The sequence below is a fragment of the Stenella coeruleoalba genome, assembly GCF_951394435.1.
Source record: "Stenella coeruleoalba genome assembly, chromosome: 11".
NCBI lineage: Eukaryota > Metazoa > Chordata > Mammalia > Artiodactyla > Delphinidae > Stenella > Stenella coeruleoalba.
This window is the reverse complement of record NC_137157.1, coordinates 11,775,477-11,797,195: the sequence shown is the minus strand read 5'-3', so window position 1 is coordinate 11,797,195 and position 21,719 is coordinate 11,775,477. Positions and strand designations below refer to the sequence as shown.

The following is a 21,719-nucleotide window of genomic DNA, read 5'->3' as shown; positions in this document are numbered from 1 at the left end:
CCCTCCCTGCCCTCAGCCTCCATCTGTAGAGTTAGGATGATGCTGGAGCCGGTGACCTCCACAGGGCCTCCTGCTCAAGGATTCTCTGGCTTTCTCTGGTCTATTTTTGCCTGACACCTCTCCCAGGGGCCTGTGGGTCTGAGCTAATTTCCCTGGCTGGCCCGGATCCAGGCAGCTCAGGTGGAGAATGCCGAGCTAATGAGGCCAAGGTCATGGGCCAGTTAACGGCTCTTGGGAGGAACCCGTGGCCGGACTGCAGCTGGACTGCCCCTCTCCCACCGGTCGCTGGGCCCAGGAGGAGGTGAGAAGAGCAAAGCTGCTCTGGAGCCCAGGTCCAGTTACCTTTTGTGACAGCAGCGTAGTGTCCCCCAGTCACATGACAAAGCAGGGAGTATGTGGGGTAGGGGTGGGGAGAGGACCAGATGTTTTAAAAAAGTGTGTCCCCCTGCCTGCAAGCAGACCACACCTGAGCAAGCCAGGATGATGAGAACCAATTTTATTTCTTTAAAGCTACAGCAAGAGGGCACGGCCACATTCTCCTGGGTCTACCCACTGTGTGGCCTTGCTCCCTCTTTCTGAGTAAGTCACGTCCATGTGTCCTAATCCATGGTGAGGTCGAGAAGGGCTTCCTCTTTTACGTTATTACCTGTCATAAGGACAGGGGTTATCTGTTTTATTCAATGCTGCATTCTTCGCACCTAGATCAGTGCATGGCATGCATACAGTAGGAGCACAATAAATATTGCTCGAGTGTAGCATGTGGGAAGATCCCACATGCCATGGAGCGGCTGGGCCCGTGAGCCATGGCCGCTGAGCCTGCGCGTCCGGAGCCTGTGCTCCGCAACGGGAGAGGCCACAACAGTGAAAGGCCCGCATACTGCAAAAAAAAAAAAAAAAAAAAAAAGTAGGCGTGGCTATAAAAGGCCAAAATGAGGGATCCTCGGGGTGATGGAAAGACTGTATACCTTGACTCCATCAATGTCAGGATCCTGGCTGTGACATCAAAGAGGAAGCAAAATAAGTAGCATTTTGTACAACAAAATACAGTTAGCAGCCTTTAGCCCCAAAGGCTAAACTGGAGAACGGGCTGGGTGTGTACTAAATCTATGTGTGTGTGTGTGTGTGTGTGTTTGCAAATATAGCATTTAAATGTTTATTTGCCAACATTTAAAAATTTTGCAAGATGTTACCATTGAGGGAAACTGGGTAAATGGTACAGATGCAAAATAAAGTTTCATTGAAAAAAAAGAATGAGTGCACTCCCGCCTGCAAGGAGCTCCTGCGTAGGGAACGAGACCCCACCTCATGTGCCCAGGTCACTTCCGTACATCGCGGTGGGGTGACGTGGCAGGCCAGCGAGGACTTCCAGTGCAGCAACAGTGGAGCTGAGTTCTCACATCAGCAGCTCAGAGGTGAGAGGAAGGGTGTCCGAGGCACACAGGATAGCAAGAACAAGCAGGGCGCCTGGGTCTTCTTTCCCCAAAGTCCCCCTGGTGGCCCGCAAGATCTCAGACCATCCCATGGCCAACATGCTGAATGCAGGCTATTTCCCACCTTGTACGTACGAGTGTTAAGTGACGGACAAAATTATCGCCTTAAGTTTTTTCTTCAACATTTGGTGACCACTGTTGCTTATCCAGTAGAACCCAATCATGGGAGGAAACGAGCAAAGATTCCCTTGTCAAACATCGCACCAGAGAGCAAGCGTCTTTGTTCAGCCTGTCAAGATCACCTTTCACGTTCAGTTTAGTAAAAAGGCAGATGTTAATGTTTTTCCTGTTGAGATCATTTCTTTTTTAAATGCATGGGTTTTTTTCTTGTTAGGCCTAGTTCTACTTTACATGTAATAGCAGCTGAGCGGTGGAAAGAGTGAGGATTTGGGGGTCAGAGGACCCTGTATCTGAATCTCAATTCTTACTTACTAGCTATGGTCTTGACCTTTATTCTCCCTGAGCCCCCATGCCTTGATCTCTATGATGAGAGTAATTATACTAAATGAGGCGGCAATACTGAATCCATGGTGGGAATTAAAGAGGAAACATTTGCCAAAGAACCTAGTATAACGCCTGACACGTAGTAAGCACTCAATAAATGATACTCATTATTACTGCTAATAATTCTACTTTATGTAAAACATAAAAGATAGGCACCTTTTACAGTGTTTTACAAATAGTGCTATGATTTCTAGGGGGTTTGCTTGTATCAGCCGGGATACTTAAGGTTATGCTGCAGTTAACAAACAACCCTCAAATCTCAGTCGTTTACAGCAACAACATTTATTTCTTCTTTTTTTTTTAACATCTTCATTGGAGTATAATTGCTTTATAATGTTGTGTTAGTTTCTGCTGTATAACAAAGTGAATCAGCTGTACGTATACATATACCCCCATATCCCCTCCCTCTTGCGTCTCCCTCCCGCCCTCCCTATCCCACCCCTCTAGGTGGTCACAAAGCACCGAGCTGATCTCCCTGTGCTATGCGGCTGCTTCCCACTAGCCATCTATGTTACATTTGATAGTGTATATATGTCAATGCCACTCTCTCACTTCATCACTTCTTGCTCATACTACATGTCCACTGTGGGTCAGGTGCAATTCCGCTCCTATAGTCTTCCCTCCTGAACCCAGGATAAGGGAGCAGCCATTTGCTGGAACGTTACTGGTTGTCATGGTAGAGGAAAAGCATCTTTTAATCAGCATTAAATGCTATGGCTTAGAAATGACACATAACATTTGCCTTCAAAACTCATTGGTCAGAACTGGTTACACATTCCTGCCTCACCATAAGGAGTACAGGAAGTCTAATCCTACCTTGTGTCTGGAAGGCAAGGGGGGAAATCACAAAAATGCAGCCAACAGCCCCACTGACAGCCACGATGCTTTTGAGAAGCACTGCCCTGCCCAGAGGGACGGCTGGACAGTGAGAGGGAGGCAGGAGCCGGGGGGAAGGGGGGATACAGAGATGGGCCCCACCTGGGGGGGCAACCCCAGGTCAACGGGCAGGACCGAAGCCAGAGAGCTCTGGGTGCCTTTCTCATCCGGACCCAACCCAAACGGAACCTGGCCCGTTCTGATCTGGCGGCAAACAAACCAGCCCTGCTAGGAGGTGAGAGTTCCACATGCTGGCATGAATGCTTAAGCTGTGTGTAATCTGTTTCCCTGGTACTCCAGTTTGTGGGCAAAACAGAGTCACAAAGCAGTATTTCTCTAGCTCCACCCCTCCTGCTTTGCTGGATCCCAGGGCCTGTCGGATTCTTCTAAGGGTCTGGGGAGCCCCCAGGCAATGCCTCTGGTGCGCCACCATCCTGCCCCCACCCCCACCCCCACCCCCACCCCCCCCACCACCCCCCCACCCCCGCCCCGGCTCCTTCCGGGTACCAGCCCTGGGCTCCTGCCTGCTCTGCCTCTTTTGTAACTGCTTGACGTCAAAAGCAGCTGCTCTGCTGGCTTTGTCCTCCGAGGTCCCCTGGGGCTGCAGACGTGTAGTTCCAACTGCAGCGATGTCTGTGCCAACAGTGCCACCTCCCGTCCCTTCAGAGGCTGCTGGCAATGTCCGGTGCTCACAGTGTCCCCGATCTCCCACTGCAGCCCTTGCAGAGGATTCAGCATGAGTCCTGGCACAGGGAAGCTGGAGTGGCCGACATGGTAGCCCCATCAGTTTCCTTTCTGACCCACGCTGGCCACCTTCCGGATTCTGGACCTCGGGTCTTCTTTTGACCTTAGCAGGTCCAGGGCCTACGCCTTGAAATCTCTTACCACCACTTTCCTTTCCAGCCTCCTCCACCCTTGCTCATCTTCAAATGTGAGCTCAAATGCCACTTCTTCATGGAAGCCTTCCTTGATTTCCCAAACGAAGTGAAGTCCCCCAATATAAGATCTTTCCCCTTAATGTTGGATTGGTAGGTAATAACAAAGAGTGCAAAAGAAGAGACACCCACTGGTCAAAAGCATTTCCAAACAGCAAACAAATTCTCCATATTCCTCGTGAGAATTGATACCTCGCCGGAAGCAAGTTGCTCACACATCCTTTGCAATCTTCAGGGAGAGATGCAGGCCTGTCAGGTGCGTTCGCCTCGGTGAGAAGCTGCTGTGTGTTTCTAGTTCGCCCCAATGCACTAATGTAGATAAATGGATGTGTTGACCTGAGTGGCTAGGAAAGGAACCTTTTTTGCTCTCTGTTTGCCACAGATGACTCACACCTTCCTTGTATCAAGGAGAGCAGATGTTTTCTTGTCAATGGGGATCTGGCCCTCCCTGGAGGCCAGGGAAGGCAAGCCCAATGCTCTGGGCAGGGCAGTTTCCCAAGAGGCCCACGATCCCCCCAAAACTAATTGTCAATCCAGCATTGTCCCTACATTTTTAAAAATTGAGGAAACTGAGTTACAATACACACATTCAGGCATAGGTAGGTAAATTAGGATCCATCCTTACTAGGGAATACTGGTGCTTGGGGGAAAGCACATGTCCCATGGCTACTGCCTTCTGGGGTCAGCTGGCCACACCCCAAGTGGTCCGGGAACCCGTGCAGAGCCCGGATATCTCTCAGTCATCACCCCCGCCTCCTTTACCCTTCAGAGGCACAGCGACGTGGAAAGAGCAGTCAGACGAGGTTTGAATCCAGGCTCTGCTACCTTGGACCAGTTACCTAAACCTCCTGTGCCTCAGTTTCTCCATTTGTCAAATGGGGACAATAATCCTGTTTTCAAAAGGTTATTTTGAGGATGAGGCGAGAGGAAGGCCATGTTCCTCCTCCCCCTGTCCCCACGCCCACAGGATCACTGACCAATGAGGCCTAGCTGTTATCACCTCTGTAAATCCCAGTCCCCAGTCTGAGGCTGCAGGTTACTGAGTTATAACCACACCCTCTCTCCAGCATCCAAGATACACCCGAAAGGAAAACTTAGATCACACAGAAATAAGTCCCCGGGCACCACCCTCAACGTCAGCCCACCCCTCAGCTGGCCAACTCAGAGGACAGCCTGGGTCCAGAGCCACTGTTCAGACTAGGTTCAGACCTGCTGCAGTCGCACAGGCCCTGGCACTTCGTGGCTGTGTGGCCTTAGTTACTTCTCCACTCTGGGCTTGTCACCTGCCCCTCCTTCTCCAACCCCAAACCCACTGCATCCCCAGCACACAGCCCGGGAGGTGCTCAGTTCTGCAGTATGTGACTTTTGCTGTTTGGCTTTTGTTTTGTTCTTTTCCTCTCAAATACCTCTAGTAGAATGATGTCGGTATAAAGCAGGTTTCCCAGCACATTTAAGTTTTGAAACCAATCTGGGGCCAGTTTTCTCACAATCAAACAGAAACACTTGGCCAAAGGTGACGATCCGGAGGACACACGGGACCACCTTCTCCTCCTGTCACCTCTGCAGACCTGAATCGCTCCCGGCTGCCCCGATCTGTGCAAGTCGTGGCTGGCGGAGCAGCCCCAGAACCTCTGAGGTTTCCACGGCTTGAACTCTCGGTGAGGCTGTGAGTGCAGGCTGGGAAGCTGTGAGGTCATTTCCCGCTGGATGGGTTAATCCAGAAGGCTATACCCGGGATCTGATTTTTATTTTGGCAAAAATAGTCTCTACGCAAAGCAAAACTCACCAGTACTTACATCCGGAAGGAACCCGAGGACTGAAGTCTGCAAAGCATTGATGGGCTCTGACACCAGATACGCGAGTTGGTGGAGGTTTAACCAGGGAGGAATTTTTATCAGGATCGTTACTGTTCTGGTTCATGTGCTAGTTACGAAATTTCATAGGTTTCGAGGGGTCTTTCCCAGCTCATCTTTCTCATAAGCCCTATTAGTTGTGGTGCAGGAACACACATGGGGTGTCAGATCAGAAACAGCTGTACTGATAGTTGTGTTGAATGCCGTTTACCTACCTGAGTGCGTCCAGGTGTTTGCTCTTGCTAATGCTCTCTACGAGGAACACTGCCATTATCTGGAAAGATCTAGGTCCTCCTCCAAGGCCCAAAGCAGGCAAAATCTCCTTAAAGAAACCTTCCAGAGTCCTCCCCGACAGGGTTGACTGTCACCAGCTTGGTGCTCCAGTGGTGCCCGAGGGTGCTTAAACCTAGCCGCGTGTCCTCTTTCCTGGTCTGTCTCCTTCTACTGGAATCTGCTGACTAGACTGAGGCTTCCCCAAGTGCATCTATGTCCCCAGTGTCCTGTGCAAAACCTAGGCTCAAGTGAGCAGAGGTGAATTGCGTTTTAAATTAAAGTAGAAAGTAAAAAGCAGGGGTTGGTGGAGAGTGATGTTTGGATGGACACAGAGGCTGTGGGAGCCTGTTTACAGGAAACCTGGCTTTTTCTGCAGCAGCTTATCTTTGCTTGACTACACATCCTTTCTCAGGAAACAGGAAGCTGAGGGAGTGGCAAGCATTCAACTCAGAAGGGACTGAGGGAGGAGAGCAAATCCTGTTTCCTGCCTGGTGGTTGTGGAGAACAGCAAGTCACTGTTGAAGGCTTGCGATGCTGAGGTCTTTTTTTTTTTCCCTCCCAAAGGACCCTCTTTTGTGCTCATTTAGCCAATCTCAGTTTCTGTTGCTTGGAACCAACACCTGACATAGGGGTCACAGTGGAATTGCATAAAGGCACATTGAGCACAATGGGGTCCAGCTCTAAGGGTCTGGGCGGACAAGGTGGTGGATACTGAATGGCTCCATCACTCAGTACCTGAATCACTGCCCAGACCGAGTCTGTGCAGGAATGGGAATTCTCCAAGAACTGAGGAAGAATTGACAAAGGAATGAACTCATGATTCGGGGGTCAGGCAGGTGGATGGCCACAACTGCTGACGTCTTCAGGAAGGAATGGAAGGGCCCATTGAAGGCCTCAGGGAAACACAGGCTGAGAGGGAGTTAGGGGCACTGAGAGAAGTCTTGCGAGGGTGGTTTGTACAAAAGGTCAGAGAAGGCACTGCAGCACGTGCGGAGTGACTTAGGAAATGTCCTGGGATCATTTCCGTGTCCCAGGTCACTTGCTTCCTGCCCTGGGCGCCCAACATGGGAGCCTGTCTGGGGCTGACATGCTCCACACATGGAAGCACAGAGAGTCAATGTCCCGGAGAGCAGGCCCATGGGGATGAAAACAAACATCAGACACTCCCTTCTTTCCTCCCTGGAGAGGCTGAACCTGAGGCCATTCCTTGAAGGTTCCTGGGAAGGTCCTGGCAGGTGCAATCCCCCATATGGGTGACCAAGTCAGAACATGGCCTCATATGGACTTCCCTCCTTCCCTGTTTAACTTCCCCCAGCCTCTCAGTCCTGCTCCCAGGGATCAAGTGAGCCTGGCCTCCAGTTGTGCCTTCGGGGGACCCCAGGCTCCAGCAGGCTACTTTGGGCCGCAGGGAGGCTTTGGGCTTCTGTGCTAAGAGTCATGGGCAACCGTGGAAGGGTTGGAAGCAGGTGCTGCTGAGATCGATATTCTTTTTTTTTTTTTTTTAATTTATTTATTTTATTTATTTTTATTTTTGGCTGCATTGGGTCTTCGTTGTTGCGTGCAGGCTTTCTCTAGTTGCGGCGAGCAGGGGCTACCCTTGGTTGCCATGCGAGGGCCTCTCATCGCGGTGGCCTCTCTTGTTGCGGAGCACATGTTCTAAGCGTGCGGGCTTCAGTAGTTGTGGCGCGCGGGCTTAGTTGCCCCGTGGCACGCGGGATCTTCCCGACCAGGGCTCAAACCCGTGTCCCCTGCGTTGGCAGGCAGGTTCTTAACCACTGTGCCACCAGGGAAGCCCGAGATCGATATTCTTAAGGGTCATTCTAGCCCCATGTAGGGAATAGATGGGGTAGGGGGCAGGGGCAGTGCCACAAGGTTAAACACAGGAAGACCCTTCTGGAAGCTCATGCAGGATCTCGCTGAAATGTGAAGGAAGCTTGGGTGAGGTTGTTTGCTGTCTGGCTATCTCTCTCTGCCCCTCTGTTTATGGCTGACCCTCTCTCACACCTGCAAACAAGCCCTCTGATCGTAATCAGCCTTGGGTGCCACGTGTCCATCCTGGGTCCAAGGTGCTGGAGGAGGAACATACCTATGCTCTGTCCAAGCCAGATGTGCACGGGCTCCCCCAGGTGTCCCAGTGGGGCCTGCGGGGCATCAGGGTCTGAGGGAGATGACTGGATGGGAGCCCAGTGGGCAGCAGGAGGAGCGATGGAGGACTTGCTCCCTGAGTTCCTGGAAGTCAGGCTCCCGGGGAAGGGAAGTCGGGCATCTGGAGCCCAGCTGAGCTGTCAATCAACACAAAGAAGCTTCAGTGGGTCAGTGCATATTTATTGAACCAAAGTCTGTAGAACACAACCTGAGGAGAGCCAGATGGACCTGAAATGTCTTGCCCAGCCCTGCCCCTAAATGAGGAAGAAACTGAGGGTCAGAGAGGCCGTGTCAATTGGCCCCAGGCTGGTTCATCTCCTTGACACACTGCAAAGTTTCTTGACTTGTTGCTGCCATCTGGTTTCATTTTTCTTTCCTTCTTTTCTGTTGTTTTTTGTGTTTTTTTTCAAATCAACCTCTGTTCCAACACAACATTTGGAATTTTATGGGAACTTCACTGGTCTCTTAGTGCACCCTGGTCCCAAAGAGCAAATGGTAACTTGTCGAATGATCCATCCACGGTGTTGTCACCACCACCACCATCAGCAGCATCATTATCTAGAAGTCACTGCCTGAAAATCTAAATAGACATTTCTTCGCAGAAGAAGGAAGTTTTTTCAGAGTAAGTGTATTCGTTGGTCATATCGAAATCAAGGAGAGGATGCTCAAATCCATGGGAAGGATGTTGTTAGTAGTAGTGTTTTAATAATGAAGTTAATTGTGTATAGTTCTAGTGTGTAGGTGTTGTGGAATGTTCTTAGGGATAGAATTGTTGTGAATATATTTATTATAATGATGTTGGCCTATTCTGCCAGGAAGAATATGGCGAAGGGGCCTGCTGCGTACTCTACATTGAAGCTGGATACGAGTTCGGATTCTCCTTCCGTTAAATCAAAAGGGGCTCGGTTGGTTTCTGCTAGGGTAGAAATAAATCATATTATGGCGAGTGGTCATGAAGGGAAGACTAGTCATAGTTGTTCTTTTTTTTTTTTTTTTGGCGGTACGCGGGCCTCTCACTGTTGTGGCCTCTCCCGTTGCGGAGCACAGGCTCCGGATGCGCAGGCTCAGCGGCCATGGCTCACGGGCCCAGCCTCTCCGCGTCATGTGGGATCTTCCCGGACCGGGGCACGAACCTGTGTCCCCTGCATCGGCAGGTGGACTCTCAACCACTGCGCCACCAGGGAAGCCCCATAGTTGTGCTTGTGCTGCGGTTAGGGTTGATAGGGTAAAGGCTCCATTTAAGAGCACTGCTAAGAGGATGATTGCTAGCGTTACTTCATATGAGATTGTTTGGGCTACTGCTCGTAGGGCTCCAATTAATGCGTATTTTGAGTTGGGGGCCCAGCCAGATCATAGAATGGAATATATGGCTAGACTTGTTTTTTCCAGTGTGAATAATACTCCCAGGTTTATGTTGATGAGGGGTTATGGTATGGGTAGAGGGATTCATATTGTGAGAGCTAGGGTTAGGGCTAAGATGGGTACGATGATAAATATGGAGGTGGAAGATGTAGCTGGTCGCAGGGGTTCCTTAGCGAATAGTTTGATTGCATCGGCAAAGGGTTGGAGTAGACCATGAAGGCCTACAATGTTTGGTCCTTTTCGGAGTTGGGAGTTGTATATAGCCTAGGACTTCACGTTCTACTAGTGTCAGGAATGCTATGGCTAGGAATGATGAACATTAAACTGTTAATTATAAACCTTTTGTTAGGGAGAGGGTTTGAACCTCTGGATGTAAAGGTTTAAGTTTTACGCAATGACCGGGCTCTGCCACCTCAACAAAACCCTGGCCCTGGGTGGTTAGTCTGTGCTTATGAGGTTGCGATTAGATCATTAATTGTTTAGAAGGCGCTTATTTAAAGTGGGCCTTATTTCTCTTATCTTTTCGTACTGGGAGAAATGCATAATAGATAGAAACCGACCTGGATTGCTCCGGTCTGAACTCAGATCACGTAGGAATTTAACCTTTGAACAAATGAACCCTTAACAGCAGTTGCACCATTAGGATGTCCTGATCCAACATCGAGGTCCTAAACGCTGTTGTCGATATGGACTCTAGAATAGGATTGCACTGTGATCCCTGGGGTAACCTGTTCCGTTGATCAATTTTTTGGATCAGTAAGTGATATTATGCTTTAGCTAGTAGGTCTAGGTTTTAATCACTCAGAGGGATTTTTGTGCTCCAAGGTCACCCCAACGAAATTATCAACCCATGTGAAATGTTGTTATTCCTTGGTGGTTTAAGATTATGGTTTTTGGGTTGATTAATTGAATCTCCATAGGGTCTTCTCGTCTTATTTTGTTTTCCCCACCTCTTCAAGGGGAGGTCATTTTCACTGATGAATAGTAAGAGGCAGTAAAACCCTCGTGTGGCCGTTCATACAAGTCCTTATTTAGAGAACAAATGATTATGCTACCTTTGCACGGTCAGGATACCGCGGCCGTTTAACGATTGTCACTGGGCAGGTGGTGCCTCTAATACTGGTGTTGCTAGAGGTGATGTTTTCGGTAAACAGGTGGGGTTTGCGTTTGCCGAGTTCCTTTTACTTTTTTAAATCTTTCCCTGAGTGCACCCCTGTGTTGGGTTAACAGTGTTTTTAATAGATGATTTAGTGTTGGGTTGTATTTACTTACTGTTGATTATCAGTATGTTATTAGTTGCTGAGGTAAGCTTGTGCAAGGAGAAATATTTCTTGTTACTCATGTTAACAGTATTGCTTCTGTAGTCATAGGTTAGCCCAGTACTAAGGCTAGCAGTTGATTTACTTAATATTGGAATTGAAATGTGTTCTGTTGTTGGGCTTTAATGCTTTCTTCATTGATGTCTGCTTTTAGGCCAACTATGGTATAGTGTGTTTTTACTCTCTAGTTAAGGTCGTATCCATTTCTAAAAGACTCTACCTTTTCAGACTAACATTCAAATATACGTTGAAGCTTATTATGATTTTTAGTATTATTTAACGTTGAACTGAAATTCTTTTCCTGGACAACCAGCTATCACCAGGCTCGTTAGGCTTGTCCCCTCTACTTATAAATCTTCTCCCTATTTTGTCACATAGATGAGTTTGTTCTAGTAACTGTTCATAAGTAGCTCATCTGATTTAGGGTAGTTTAGCTTAAGTTCTCTTTGTTAAGCTGTTACTAGTTAAGTCATTATGCAAAAGGGACGAGGGGTAAGCTTTGCTTTTTATTACTTATAATATTTCTTTTATCATTCCCTTACTTTCTCTACAGCACCATCAATGTTTAAATTTCTATCTCCTATACTTTAGATGTCTGGTGAATGTGTTATTTGACTAGCTTGTGTCAGTATGGTGGGAAAGGTGTGGGCTATTTAGTTCTAGACACACATAGATCATGAAATCCAGGTGTAAACTAGGCGCTTTATTTAAGCTATGTCCTGTTTTATCCAAGCACACTTGCCAGTATGCTCACCTTGTTACGACTTACCTCCTCTCATATAATTGTTCAGCATGTGTTGATGGACTGTGGCTTTGTCATGGCACCTGACGGGCTGTGTGTTCATGCTTCATGGCCTTATTTAATTAAGCGCTCTACTCTTAATTTACTACTAAATCCTCCTTTAGTTTTTAGGTTTCATAAAAACTTTCGTGTGGATAAAGGGTGTTCTTGGTGTAGAAAATGTAGCCCCTCTCTTCCCACCCCCTAGGTTACACCTTAACCTAACCTTTCTATGTGTTATAATTATGCTTACTTTTGCTCCTTTTTAGGGTTTGCTGAAGATGAGGTGTATAGACTGGAGTAGCGAGGGTTGGTGAGGTTGGTCGGGGTTCATGGATTATAGAACAGGCTCCTCTAGAGGGGCGTGACTTTGAGTTTTAAGCTGTTGCCAGTAGTGCTCTGGCGAATAGTCTAGTTCTTATGACCGTTTGGGTTTAGGGCTAAGCATAGCGGGTTATCTAATCCCAGTTTGGGTCTTAGCTATCGTGTGATCAGAATATATTAATAAAGTCACTTTCGTAGTTTACTTTTGTTTCAATTACGGCTTTTTACAGCTTAATTAAGGTTTAACTTTATCTTGTATGGTTCTTTAACACGCTTTACGCCGTAGTTCTATTAATTCGGGTCAATCACGTGACCGCGGTGGCTGGCACGACATTTACCAGCCTAATTAACATGGCTTACTCACACTTTCGTTTATGGCTCAGTCTTTATCACTGCTGTCTCCCGTGGGGGCGTGGCTAAGCAAGGCATTGTGAGCTGCTGGTGTGGCGTGCTTGACACCTGCTCCTTTTGTTTTTTTTTTTAATTTATTTTTACATCTATATTGGAGTATAATTGCTTTACAATGGTGTGTTAGTTTCTGCTTTATAACAAAGTGAATCAGTTATACATAGACACATGTTCCCATATCTCTTCCCTCTTGCGTCTCCCTCCCTCCCACCCTCCCTATCCCACCCCTCCAGGCGGTCACAAAGCACCGAGCTGATCTCCCTGTGCTATGCGGCTGCTTCCCACTAGCTATCTATCTTACTTTTGATGGTGTATATATGTCCATGCCTCTCACTCGCTTTGTCACAGCTTACCCTTGCCCCTGCCCATGCCCTCAAGTCCATTCTCTAGTAGGTCTGTGTCTTTATTCCTGTCTTACCCCTAGGTTCTTCATGACATTTTTTTTTTCTTAAATTCCATAGTGATTTAGGGGGCATTCTCACCGGGGTGAGGATACCTGCATGTGTAATTCTATTAAAAACTAATAGAAAGGCTGGGACCAAACCTTTACGTTCATGGGGCTAGTGGGCCCATGTAGACATTTTCAGTGTCTTGCTTTATGAGATGTTCGAGCAACTTTAACTTGCTGCACAGAGGTGATGCTTGTATGGTTGTATTACGTGGCTTATGTCAGATTTAGTATTAGATTTTTGATAAAATGGTTGGCGAATCTAGGGGGATGTCTGTCTCTATGGGTGGTGAATATCTAAGTAGCTCATCTGTATGATAGGAAGGGGGTTGAGGTTGATTCACTGGGATATCTAACTGTTCTAAGCCGTGGGGGGAAGAGTAAAGCGCTATGTCCTGTAACCATTAACTGATTGGCTCTTGCCAAATAACAAATACATCCAAGTCCAGCTACAGTTTGCTTGACTGTGTTAAGACCTTTTAAAGTCATAGCTGAGTCTAAGCGCTTTCCCCCACAAAAATAAAGAATACCAAATGTATGAAATCACAGTTATGTGTGAGCATGGGCTGATTAGTCATTAACCCATTGAGATGCCTTATTTAATGGGAAAGAGTGGGCGATTTTAGGAGAGATGGCCCTGAAGTAAGAACCAGATGTCTGATAAAGTTCATCAGTGGAAACCCTCACAAGCCGTGGGCCTGGAGCGAGAGGAGGGACACCTGGTTTCACGCGGCCTGGCGATTAAGCTCGTGATCTAATGGACAGGATTCCAAACATGTTGGCTTGGACCAATTTAACTCAATGTGCTATGTAAGACCAATAATGTATATGTACTATGTAATATTCATGATATAATGTACATGCTTCTTAGGCATGTGGTAAATAATGCAACGCACGATTATACATACAATGTACGTGCATATATACATGGGAAAGAGACATTATAGCCGTTATGTGGCGGTAACAGACATGCACAATACGCATAGCATGTATGCAGTAGAATGAATTATTTTTAGTACTGACATAGCACTGTCGTTTTATGAATGTCTTATAATGTATTTTTTTCAGGGAATAGTTTATATAGAATTTCAGCTTTGGGTGCTGGCGGTGAAGTTTAGTGCTTCTTCCAAGTGTCTCGGACAGATATGTTGTTCTCCTTTTCCGGTTTACAAGACCAGGGTTATTGTGTTATACTACAAAGACTCTTCATTTTAGGAACTTGTTTTCAATGAGACTAGTTACTGGTATTAACACTAGGATTAAAAGAAAATATAAAATGGATGCAAGGGGCTTCCCTGGTGGTGCAGTGGTTGAGAGTCCGCCTGCGGATGCAGGGGATGCGGGTTCGTGCCCCGGTCCGGGAGGATCCCACATGCCGCGGAGCGGCTGGGCCCGTGAGCCATGGCCGCTGAGCCTGCACGTCCGGAGCCTGTGCTCCGCAACGGGAGAGGCCACAATAGTGAGAGGCCCGCGTACCGCAAAAAACAAAAAAAACAAAAAACAAAAAAAAATATCTGCAAGTTGTCCGATAATCACATATGGGTGTTCCACGGGTTGTCCTCCGATCCATGTTAGCGCTAGTAAGTTTGCTACTAGTACTTAAAATAAGAATGGACTGAAGGGTTGGAATATCACGCTTCGTTGTTCGGATGTATGGAGAATTGGAATAAATGCCAGGATTAGGATTGAGAGCAGCAGGGCCGAGACTCCTCCTAGCTTGTTGGGGATTGATCGTAAAATTGCATACGCGCATAGAAAACACCGTTCTGGCTTGATATGCGGTGGTGTGCTGAGTGGGTTTGCTGGGGTGTAGTTGTCGGGGTCTCCGAGCAGGTCGGATGAGAATAGAGCTCCTATTAGTGAGGCTAAGATTAATAGTGAGGCACCTACGATATCCTTGACTGTATAGTAAGGGTGGAATGGGACTCTGTCTATATCAGATGGAATTCCTGTGGGGTTGTTGGACCCTGTTTCCTGAAGGAATAAAATAGGTGGACGGCAGCTAGTGCTGTGATGATGAAAGGGAGAATGAGGTGGAAGGCGAGGAATCGTGTTGGTGTTTCTTTATCTACAGAAAAGCCACCTCGAATTCATTCGACGAGGGTAGTGCCGATATACGGGATCGCTGAGCGTAGGTTTGTGATGACAGTTGCGCCTCAGAATGATATTTGTCCTCAAGGTAGGATGTAGCCTATGAATGCGGTGGCTAGGACTATAAGTAATAGGATAATTCCAATATTTCATGTTTCCTGAAAGGTATGGGACCCACAGTATAGGCCACGTCCTACGTGGGCATAACGGCAGATAAAAAATACGGAAGCTCCCTTTGCGTGTATGTATCGAACGACTCAGCCATAGTCGATGTCTCGGCAGATGTGTTACTGATGAGAAGGCAGCTGTTGTGTCTGGTGTGTAGTGTGTTGCTAGAAATAGGCCTGTTAGGATTCGTAGGATTAGGCAGAGCCCTCGTAAGGAACCCACATTTCATCATGGTGAGTTATTTGATGGGGTAGGGAGGTCAGTGAATGTATTGTTGAGGATTTTTATCAGTGGGTGGGTTTTTCGGGTGTTGGTCATTGGTGTTCTTGTAGTTGAATGACAACGATGATTTTTCATGTCATTGGTCATGGTTGGAGTCCATGTGAGAATAATGATGACATATATTGTATTCATTTTAAGTATTATTTTTGTGATTAGTTTTGTGAGGGTTTCTTCAAAACCTTCGCCTACACACACACACACACACACACACACACACACACACACACACACACAGGAATATTACCCAGCCATAAAAAGAATAAAATAATGCCATTTGGGGCAGCTTGGATGGACCTAGAAATTATCATACTAAGTGAAGTAAGTCAGAAAGAGAAAGACAAAGACAAATATATGATATCACTTATATGTGGAATCTAAAAAATAGTACAAGTGAACTTATTTACAAAACAGAAACAGACTCACAGACACAGAAAACAAACTTATGGTTATAAAAGGGGAAAGGTGGGGGAGGGATAACTTAGGAGTATGGGACTGGCAGGTGCACACTAGCATACAAAAAATAAACAACAGGGATTTACTGTAGAGCACAGGGGGCTACATGTATAACCGAAACACTTTGCTGTGCACTGGAAACCCACTCAACAGTATAAATCAACTATGCTTCATTAAAAAAACAAACAGGAAAAAAAAAACAAAACAAAACAGGGCTTCCCTGGTGGCGCAGTGGTTGAGAGTCCACCTGCCAATGCAGGGGACACGGGTTCGTGCCCCGGTCTGGGAAGATCCCACATGCCATAGAGCGGCTAGGCCTGTGAGCCATGGCCGCTGAGCCTGCGCGTCCCGAGCCTGTGCTCCGCAACGGGAGAGGCCACAACAGTGAGAGGCCCGCTTACCGCAAAACAAACAAACAAAAAGAAATCACTGCCTAATTAAGATAAAGCTGCTGGAATCAAAGGTGAGTTGATACTGGAAAAGTAGGGCTAGAGACCACCAGAGACATCAAACCCTGGGGAGGGGTGAGAGAGGAGCCCCTGCTACCTCTCCTGGAGCCCAACGATCCTAACTCCTGGGCTTTTTCCCATGTTCAACCCTTTCATATTCCTGGCCTCTTGTTGCTAGTTCCCCCTCCCTCTCCCTTTATTCTGCCCCCAGTGTCTTCTTTAGTCCAAAATAAGTGGCTTCTCTCCTCCCCGCACTCTCTAGGCCCCTCTCCTCCCTTCGTCCAGGCTCCATGCTCCTTCCTTCTCTCTCCCCCACCTGCCACCTGCATTTATCCCTCCCCTGCTGTGCTCAGCTACAGAAATGCCAAATTCCTAACACCTAGCTACATCTATGTTATCTCGTCCTCCTTTTCCCTCTAACAAGGTGCCTCCGTGCCTTGGCCCCGCAAGTGTCCCTGGTCCCTGCACAGCTCCGGGAGTGGCGGAGTCCAGCCCTACTGCAGACGCTCATAGATGCCGGTGAGCACCTCCAACTTCTTCTCCAGCTCCCGGGCCTGCTGCCTCAGCCTTTCAGCCGACTCTGTCTTTGCCCCCTCACGCAAGTGCTTTGCCTCTTTCACCAGGAAGGCCACTTCCATCAGAAGGGAGAGACCTGCAGTGCCCGCACCCACAATCCGGGCTCCTTTGGTCATTGCCAGAGCCCTGCCTTTGAAAGTAACCTCTTCCTGCTGGCTGCTTTGGACTGAGATTATTCCACTGCTGATGAAGACGTTTGCGTCGGCTGCTAAGCCAGGGTTGCTTTTGACCGTCTCCATGGCACGGATATTCATTCCAATGCGTTGCACAGCTTCTGTGAATTTCTTTGTTGTGCTAACAGTTCGGGGGCTGATCTTAAGTGCCTCCAGGAACGCCAGTTGACATCAGGCGACTAACTCCGGTTTTTGCTGACAACGTGCTGACGTGTTCCACAATGCTGGTGGACACACTGGTCACAGCAGCCGCTGCTCCCAGCCCTAACCCAGTGGCCGAGAGTGCCAGACTCGCCCCCGCTGTCATGGGTGCCAAAGCCAGGCCAAGTATGGTCAGGACACCAGACACAGCGCCAGTGGAGATGGCCGCAATGTTGGAGATGGTGCAGTCCCTGTGGACCTTGTCAACCTTGTCTGCGAACGCGTGGAGCTTTCCTATGAGCTCCTCTAGCTCTCATTTTACCAGAGGAAACCTGTTCAAAAACCTCTTCCTGTCCAGCTGGTCTTTTCGGAGCGTGACTTGGTACTCCACGGCCAAGTCTGTTTTTAGCTCACTCAGATATTGATGCAGTGCATCTGGGTCTGCCCTGTAACAATGAAGGTCAAGGGATGAGAAAGACAGTTTACTTGTTCATAAACTAGGCTCAACAAGATCTAGTCTGTAAATCACAGAGATTTTGTTATAAATCAAATAGAAAAGAATTTCACAAATGTAAATTTTTCTCTTTCAACATTAAACACATATTTTTGTATCTTGTAGATGCTCCGTATACTTATTCAATCATGGAATAAATAAGCAAACGTCATCATAGGATACTTTTAACTTAACATAGGTATTTGAGGGAATTCCCTGGAGGTCCAGTGGTTAGGACTTTGCGCTCCCACTGCAGGGGGCACAGGTTCGATCCCTGGTTGGGGAAGTAGGATCCCACAAGCTACGTGGCACGGCCAAAAAAAAAAAAATGGTATTGGATAAAGACGCCTCAGAGGCAGGTCAACACAATCACTTCCAAAGAGTGGGCAGAGTGGGAACTCCAGAGAGAAGCACAGAGACGTGGGATTGGAGCAGAAAAACCTTCATTCAGAGAACCTTAGTGTGTAGTGAGGAGTCAGCCTGCTCTTTGCCCTTGGCTACTGGGAAGTGGTCCCTGAGCCCCTAGAATATTCTGGCTGATAGGAGTGTCCTCGTCTGCCTGGGCCTTTGGCCACTGGACAGGCTAACAGGGTGACATGTGATGGGGCCTCTGGGTCACGTGGTATCACATCTGACCTCTGGAGGAGCTGGACACTAGGGCATTAGTCTGACCTCCGGGAGGGCAGGAGACAACCGCTCAGCTGTGCGGGCAGCAAGTGACTGAGCCCAAATAAAACTCCATACGCTGAGGGTCCTGTTGAAAAAGGTTCACTCCTCGGTCAAGTTTCAGTCAGGCTCTTCTGAGCCCTCTTCTCCAATAGGCCTCAACCTCCGCCCTTGTGTCCTGTCCTTGACGGCCTGTATTGCCCAGTCCCAGCAAAACTTCGTCCAAGTCAGTTTAGTGAGAAGCCTTCCCACTGTTTAGATCTTATCATGTTTGATATCTGATCAAACTCCTCATCTCCCACCTTTGATGCATACGTCCTTTACTTGCTTTTAGCAAGAATCCTGTCAGCAAATTTCAACAAGAACCCCCCTGCCCTCGATGTCTCCTCTCAGTGATTTTCCAACCCACGCCCCTCACTCTGATCATTGGCTACCAATCCCCACTCATCTTTGCTGTGTTCGGACGTGCGCCCATCTGTCTCCTCTGCTGCGATGGTCTTCACGCCTATCACGATAGTCCTGAAGAGACTCTTCCTTATCGTTTTAACAAGAGTCAGAATATATTTCTTTAAACAGGGTGAACGTCCCTGGCGGGCAGTGCTCCGTGTGCCCTGCCACACGCTGAATCCAGGACAGGGACACGGCCTGAGGACAATGGAAGCTTCCTGTGTGAAACCCGCCCAGACTCTGCCCTGCGGCTGATGGGAACCAGCATCCTTCCCTGTAATAAACCGTAACTGGGATCGTGACAGTTTTCAGGGAGTTCTGTGCCTCCTTCTAGGGAATTCTCACACCTGATGGTAGCTTTGGGGATCTCCCAAATTTGCCATTGGGGTCAAATGTAAGGACAGCCCTGGGGACTGTGCCCTCAGCCTCTGCAGACTGGCTAATTCTGCATACTTAGAGGTTTTTTAAACCTAAAATCAGAGCTAGAAGGAACCTTAATGATCATTTTGCCTGGCATCTGCTGTCTTCCAAGTCTGATGCCCTTGGCCTTCCCAGCTGAAAGTCACTAGGTCCCTCTGCTGCCCCAGTTGACTGGGAAGCAGGTGATATGCTATTAACCCTCGTTCCCCTTGGACTCTCCAGCCCGCCTCACTGATTCCTGACCCATCGCCCAGCACCCCCGACCTCTCAGGGGTCACCAGCCTAACTCATACCTTAGCTGGTGACAACTTCACATGCCTGCACACCAAGGCCATGTGCAACTTTATGGAACCTCTCAAAGATTCAAGAGACTTTAGGAAACATCCACATGAACTGCTAAGCCTGGAGAGACCTGCATTCGCACAAGCTGGTGGAGGAAGACTTTTCCTCTTTGGTGGGGACTTGTGAAGTCTCGTCAGAATCCCTCAGATGACACAAAATCGGCAGCCACTCATGGTGATGCTGGAGGTCTCACTAAGCCACACGGCCTTCCCACTGGTCAGGGCTACTCTATGTAGATTGGAAGAGGGTCCCAGATGGCAATGGAGAACCCCAGGTCCCAGGCAGGGTGTGGAGGACACAGTCACCCAGGGCCCTCTATGCTCAGCATGAGGGGATCGAGTCAGGGAGGGAAGAAATGTCCCCTCTCCCACTCACAGGACCTCTGCTAGGGTCACAGCCCCTTCAGTTTTGTGTCCTAGGGACCCACTCGCCTCACTCTAGTCCTGGCTCTGCTGCCCAAGCCTTCCTACTAGTCCTCCAACCTGGACCCCTCTGCTCCATCCTGACCCCTGGGTCCGACCCTGGTCCAGGCCTCCCTGGGCCTTTGGACGAGATGATTGCACTTGGTTCCCCGCCTCTGAGCCTGCAGTTCACTCTAAGACCATCAGATTGAATTGCTATTCCCACTGGACACATGACAAATCTGAGACTCCAACTCTTAAGCTCAGAGTCCCAGAGCTGGGCAGGGGTAGAGCCAGGGTCCAACCCAGCTCCATGCAATCCCACTCCAGCCTCTCTGCCTTACGGGCCAGCAGGATCCTGCAGTGTTGGTACACTTCCTAAGATGGAGATGAAAAGGGCTCCAGCCAGAATCCCCGGGAACGCAAACTGATGGTGTCAGGATTTTCTGACTTGTCCTAAATAGAGTCCTGCTTGGGCCTCATCTACAGGAAGAAGACCCTTGACTCCTGTCTCTTCCCAACAGCTTTTGAGAGTTAACATTAGGAACCTGGGCCACAGTGGGAAAGCTCCGAATCCTAACCACTAAACCACCAGGAAATTCCCTGTAGACACTGTTTTTCAAAGCAGTTGTCTAAATAGTGGTGGCGCAGTGTTGGATGCTCAGGTTCCCTGAAATAGAATACGCTGCACCTCAATGGCCACCTTTATTCACGCAGGGAAAGGATTTTTCCATTTGGAGGTGAACGTGTTGGAGTCACAGGGTCCGGAGAAAAACGGAGAAAGCTATAGGAAGAGACAAACCAAAACCGGATAGAACCAGCTGGAACCAAAGTGGCAAGGTATCTGACCTCACCAGACCCTCAGTCTCATTCTAGGCTGATTTTACTATATTAGCTACTAGATGACACACCTACGGATGACCATGACCGGAAGATGCAGACCAAAAAAGGATCAAAAGGGCGTGACACCCCATTTCCAGGAGAGCCTGACCACTTCCAGCAGAGTCTGGAAAGCACCCGATAAATGAATGTTCTCACGTTTTGGTAGTGAAACAAACAAACATTCACATTAAATGGGAAAAAGTCTGTAATGACTATAAATAAGCTCAGGTCAGTACAGGGCAAGGTTACTGTCCAGATGAGTTACCAAACACCTGTGCCTGTTTCAGAAAGTTGGAGGTGATAGAATTGCTGATAAGAGACTGGCGACCAGTGTGTCTCTATGTGTGGGCTGGGACTTGATGTAAAATCGATCTCCCTCTATATCCACACAAAGAGGTATTATTCTTGTATCACAGAAGAAGAAAGTGAGACTCAGACAGGATAAGGGACCACCCAAGGCCCGCAAGCAGAAAGGTCAGAGGTTGAATCCAAGGCCAACCATCAAGACAATTCTTTGAAGTCTCCTTGTATTTAAAAAATTGTGATTTCTTCATTCTACTCTGTCGTATACTATGGGGCTTCTTTGCAACTAATTTCTGTAGTGTATACAGAAGTAGAAATATAATGTTGTATACACGAAACTTATAGAACGTTATAACCCGATGTTACCTCAATTAAAAACAAAGTTTCAGTGCTTCCCTGGTGGCGCAGTGGTTGAGAATCTGCCTGCCAATGCAGCGGACACAGGTTCGAGCCCTGTTCTGGGAAGATCCCACATGCCGCGGGACAACTAAGCCCGTGCGCCACCACTACTGAGCCTGCGCGTCTGGAGTCCATGCTCCGCAACAAGAGAGGCCGCGATAGTGAGAGGCTCGTGCACCGCGATGAAGAGTAGCTCCCGCTCGCCACAACTAGAGAAAGCCCTTGCACAGCAACGAAGACCCAACACAACCAAAAATAAATAAATTAATTAAAAAAAAAGGGTTTCCAAAAAAAAAACCAACCAAAAAGCTGTTA

At 48.1% G+C, this 21,719-nt stretch overlaps 1 protein-coding gene across 1 annotated transcript; it reads right to left on the bottom strand.

Moving 5' to 3' along the window:
- Positions 1-16,655: 16,655 nt before the first annotated feature.
- APOL3 (apolipoprotein L3) lies at positions 16,656-20,745 on the bottom strand (the record flags this gene model as incomplete). Its single annotated transcript, XM_079936544.1, is given in 4 exon segments — positions 16,656-17,060; positions 17,122-17,364; positions 17,368-17,497; positions 20,732-20,745. Coding segments are annotated over 4 exon segments (792 nt in total).
- Positions 20,746-21,719: the final 974 nt, after the last annotated feature.